Source organism: Anneissia japonica, unplaced genomic scaffold, assembly GCF_011630105.1.
Source record: "Anneissia japonica isolate Jap-2015-1 unplaced genomic scaffold, ASM1163010v1 scaffold585_len4108843_cov191, whole genome shotgun sequence".
Taxonomy (NCBI): domain Eukaryota; kingdom Metazoa; phylum Echinodermata; class Crinoidea; order Comatulida; family Comatulidae; genus Anneissia; species Anneissia japonica.
Genome location: NW_022716829.1, coordinates 196,052 through 201,412, shown reverse-complemented (window position 1 = coordinate 201,412; position 5,361 = coordinate 196,052). Strand labels below are relative to the sequence as shown.

At 36.8% G+C, this 5,361-nt stretch overlaps 1 protein-coding gene across 1 annotated transcript in view; it reads right to left on the bottom strand.

Moving 5' to 3' along the window:
• Positions 1–5,361, bottom strand: part of LOC117109845 (adenylate cyclase type 3-like) — a 29,196-nt gene that overhangs the window by 12,937 nt on the left and 10,898 nt on the right. The window contains exons 6-9 of the mRNA XM_033252290.1: positions 4,379–4,416; positions 3,788–3,946; positions 2,113–2,254; positions 1,166–1,285 (exon numbers count right to left, since the gene is read on the bottom strand). Of these exons, the coding sequence (XP_033108181.1) occupies positions 1,166–1,285; positions 2,113–2,254; positions 3,788–3,946; positions 4,379–4,416 (459 nt within the window). The remainder of the gene's footprint in view (positions 1–1,165; positions 1,286–2,112; positions 2,255–3,787; positions 3,947–4,378; positions 4,417–5,361) is intronic.

The window sequence follows — 5,361 nt, the reverse complement described above, 5'->3', positions numbered from 1 at the left end:
CGCGGGGGGGGGGGGGGGGGGGGGGGGGAGAGGGGCGAAAGTGAGGCCGATCGAGGAGGGGGTGGCTGTAAAACTTTTTAAATATATATTTTATATATGGCTGTATAATTTATAATACTACATTTATTATTTATTTGCAGCATGATTTTCATTGGTCCTTGATATCATTAATATTGTTTTGTATTATTTATACTATATAGCCTACAAGTGAACATGTTACCAGTAAAATATAAAGAAAAAGAAAGTAAACACTATTATATATATGTTATATATACATATAATATTTATTATATATGGGAAAAAGTACGTGGTTTGCTTTTCAGGTGACCATGGAATACCGTAAAACCTCGAATTGAAGCCCTGTGCTTCTTTTTTTCTGCGAACTTTGGATGGGCTTCTTTTCGAGACTACTTTTGCAAAGTAAAGAGGGGGCTTTTTTTCAATATAAATGCTGTAAATTTTGTGAATTTGCACAATTAAACAATAAATAAGGTGAATGTAACATCAATCTGTATTATGGAGTGTATTTAACTGGCATTAAATCACGTAAACTAATGTATAAACCAAGCTTGTTTTTAATTTATTTTGTTTTCTGAAATTCATGCACAGTGTGACTGATACTATCTTGAAAAGTAGACTATGTTATTATTATTATTATTATTATTTTTTTTTTTTTTTTTTTTGGGGGGGGGGCTTTTTTCGATGCTTATTTTGCAAAATAAAGAGGGGGCTTCAATTCGAGATGGGCTTCATCTCGAGATTAAGCCCACAGAGCTTCAATTCGAGGTTTTACGGTACTGCCCTTGCAATTTCCTTGATAGCGCTGTTACCAGAACGATATTAAAACAAAATATAGGCCTACTCTTACTGTAATATAAATACAGTATTTTATATCTTGGACAGCACATAGACCTGTAGAGAAAAGGAGATCTATTTGCTGGTGACATTACCTAACGATTATAGTCACTGTCGTGTTAATTTCAGAATTTAAGCAAAGACGTCATATTATTATTTATTCATTCTATTAGCACTTGACCTTGAAAGAATTCTACATTAGCCAGGAAAATGTAAACAGCAATTTATGAGTAGATATGTTATGTTAACATTATGCATGATGCCAAACATACATAGAGATGAATCGTATTCGCATTAAAAAAAATCTTACCTTGTTTACTTCAGCCGTGTTGTTCAAGTAGATAACGGGAATATCATCATCGTCTGTCCTTTCTGCACTAGTTTTCTCTTCCGTTGGCTTTGTGAGTATCAATGCTGTGCTTTTAGATCTCTACAACAAAATGTATTTGAACCATAATCACAACAGGTGCGTAAGTAAGATAAACAAAACATATCAACGGAAATTCATTGTGTGGTACAACGCCAAATTGGCAAGATTCCTGTTTAATAAATTTTATTTCAAAACTGAGCATACATCTTGGAGTTAATAATTTATGAAAAATATTGTATGCGGTAAATATTTTTATTTGACTACAAGGATGGGCAATTGACTAGTAACATTATTGACGTCACCAAACTGTTGTATGGAAAAATAATAATGCTAATATTTTAGAGCAACAAGTTGGCTATAGCGTATAATATACAAATTTTATATATATATATATATATATATATATACATATATATTCTTATTTAAACACTGTATATGTACATTTGATGGTTTATATTATATTTATTCAACAGTGTTAACGGCTAACTCCCTTCAATATCATATATAATATACGACAGTATTTCTAGCCGTATTGCCAGATTTATCTGGCCGAACGCCCTCTTGAGGCGTAGCATTGTGTAATACAATGTTCCCGACGGTTATTTGGACCTGTTCAACCATGAAGCCTTCGTGGTCTCATGGTTATGACGCTCGCCTTGTCAGCGAGAGGTCGCAGGTTCGAATCCCGTCTGAGGAATTTTATTACACAATGACTTTTATAGAACTTAATTCGTTGAAAAGCTACAGGGTAGCATACGTTGTTCCATCATGTCCTTATTTAAACACTGTATATGTACCTTTGATGATTTATAATATATAGAGGCCTATTGATATTTTTTCTTTATAAATGTAAATTGCACAAACGGAGAAATATGACAACGATTTACCTTTTTGTCTTTAACTGGCTTGATTAGGTAGGTTTTCATATTCTGCATTTTGATATAATCAGACCTGGTTTCACCATCACCTGGTTCAACCTCAAAGTCATCACTTAGGCAATCGTACGTTGTCTGAGATATATGAACTCGCCTAAACATTTTATTAATATAAATTGGAGTCATTCAGTGTCAACTCAATACATTCACACATTACGACAACAAAGTATCCATATCATGTGATGTGTTTGCTAAAACATTGCAATGACGTTTGTTCGTAGCCTACATCAATGTTTTAAGAACATTATTTATTAATTATAACATGAATATTTAAATTAATGTATGAATAACATTAGCTAAACATGGTTAATGTACCTTTTCGGTAAGCCCGCCCCTTACATATGTTGCTAATGTCCCACAAGACTACTCTTAGGCTACGTTCAGACCTGAGAGATACGCCAGGCGTATCTATCGCCGGGCGTACGTTAGTCCATGGCGTAACTAGCGAGATGTCCAGACTGTGCGATTAACGAACGCTAGCGCAAGTATTCGCGCGAAATATTCGTATTCGTAATTCGCGCACTTTATTTCCTGTTTACATCTAGGCTTATTTTGATTGGTCAAATCCTGGCCGAGTTCAAAATCACTGATGTGTGACTGTCGTAACTCGGTGGCGTACGCTAATTTGGGGTCTGTTGCTGGATTAACGTACGCCAGCTTTCGAAATGGGCGTCGAGGGGGGCTGCGACGTGGAATTCAGTCTACGACGGGCAGTGGAGCGTGAAACCGTACTGCGCATGCGAATACATGGGGAAGTCGTTCATTGCGTGGATTTGACAGCGGGCTTTAAGCGATTTGGCGTTGTGTTGACTACGCAACGTGAGTTTTATAAATACGCGCTCGCTGGGGCGCGCGATACGAGGGAGCGCGTGTCGTCCTGTAAATCGAAACAGCTTTGATTAGATGTTGAGACGGGAAGTGCAAAGTACGACGTTCATGGTTGACTGAATTCCCCGTCGCAGGTCCCCGCGTCGCCCATTTCGAAAGCTCGCTAATACTGGCGTTCGCTACGCCGCGCACAAGTTCACACCACTCGATTAACGTTAGGCTACGTTCAGACTTGGCGATAAGCCAGGCTTGAGTAAGGCCCGGCTTAACGTTAAGCCTGGCTTAACTTTGCCGGGCGATCAAACTAGCGGGTTTAGCCAGGCGAGAATTTCCATAATAATGAACCGTAACCAGGAAACGTGTTTCAAAACATTGCTCGCCAAACGCTGATTGGTCATTTTGTTACCCGGAAGTCAATGCAATTTGACCCCCCGCAACGATTAAAGCCCGGTTTAGAAACGTTAAACACGGTGGAACGCCAGGCCTGGTTACTATAGGAACACAGCCCGGCTTGAGATAAGCCACCTAGTTCAGACTGGCAGGTGGATAAACCCGGTGAGTTGAGCCGGGTTTATCCACCTAGTCTGAACTAGGCCTTTCTCTAGCTTAAGTCGTTGTGTCTGAACATAGCCTTAAAACATACGCGAACACTTGCGTTTGTGGGACTAGCGCTATTCTGATTAGTCAGTTGTTAAGTTTGATTGAGCGACACTACGGAAAGGTCAATTCACTGATCTCTACTATAATAGCTGGATATGATAGTAAAGATCAGTGGGTCTATTATGATTGTTTCCGTTACCCGGGAATTCCACCAGATTCCATGCAGTTGGCCAGCTTGACCCCGTCACTCCATACGTCAAATTGCCACTGTCTCTGACCCATTACACCAGCTAGAACTGCTCCTGTATGAATTCCGACTCGCATATCTACACCACTCTGTGTTTGCTCCCGAACAGCTCTATAATAAATAATAAAGCGGTTTTTTTTTTAAATTAACAAATACAAATAATATAATATTGATGAATTATATCAATTACAGAAACATTTATGATAAACATGTTGAAACTCTAAAAAAAATTACATTTATTAATAAAATTATCTTTATTAAAGGACGAACGTTTACTCACCCGAGCGAAGAAAATCATATTCTTAAGTGCCCAAACTAAATTAAAGCCACCGTACTATTAAAGGGCCACATTTTCTACCCCCCGAAGGTGGTCCTTTTTTAGAATTTTCCACTGTATAATAAATATATTAATAGGCCTATATTATACAGTGAAATAACACGGTAATTACTATGTATTCTTATGGTGTGTAACATTTGTTAAATCCTATTTAGACACACACAAAAGGCCTATTTATACACACAAAAGGCCTATTTTAGACACACACATAAGGCATAGTACACCTACAATGACCTTTGTACAGCTACAATAGTCAAACAACATAAAATTTTAAAAAATAAATAAAAAACTTCAAATACTATTAATAATGCATAATCAAAATAGAAATAATAGTAACTGTTGTGGAGTTGCTTTCTATAGCAGAGCACCTCCCCGGTTAAACTCAATAGAATGAATAGTAGAAACAGTGCTCGAATATAGGAACACATAATGCTATAATGGTAGGCCTATCATGTGTATAGCTCATTTACGGAAAAGAAAAAAAATCAATCCTATGTATGAAAAAGTGTGTCATAGTAGGTCTGGCATCTGCAATCATTATTAGGTCCATGCTGCAACCTTTCGCTATCAAGGCGACAGTGGTGGCGCCAGAGGGGGCTGGGGGCTATAGCCCCCCCCCCCTCCACGTCGGGGAAGACGATAAATTTTGTCGGGAAACAGACAAATTTAAAAAAAATTTACATGTAGTATTCGTTTAGCCACCATATTGTTTGTGTTAACTTTTCATCACAACAACAACAATAACAATAACAATAATAATAATAATAATAATAATAATAATAATAATAATAATAATAATAATAATAATAATAATAATAATAACAATTCAATGAGACTAATTAAAAATAATTTGCGTTCTGTTATGACAAATGCTCATTTAGATAGCCTCATGATGGTTGGAATACATCGGGATAGGTAAAGCAACATCGACCATGGCAGCATGGTTGACAGATTTCATGAAAAATGTCCAAAATATAGAATTTAACTTTCAAGAATGAGGATTTGAAAAGAAATTAGATGGTTACATTGCATACTCTTTGTTTCTTGCTTTATTCAAAATGTTTTGGTCTTGGAAGCTGATTTCAACATTAAAAAGCATAGCCTACATGAAGTCATATTATAGTAACCCGATGCCTATCAAATAAATAATACAAATTCGCCATAATTCATCAAATATCCGTGGCTTCCA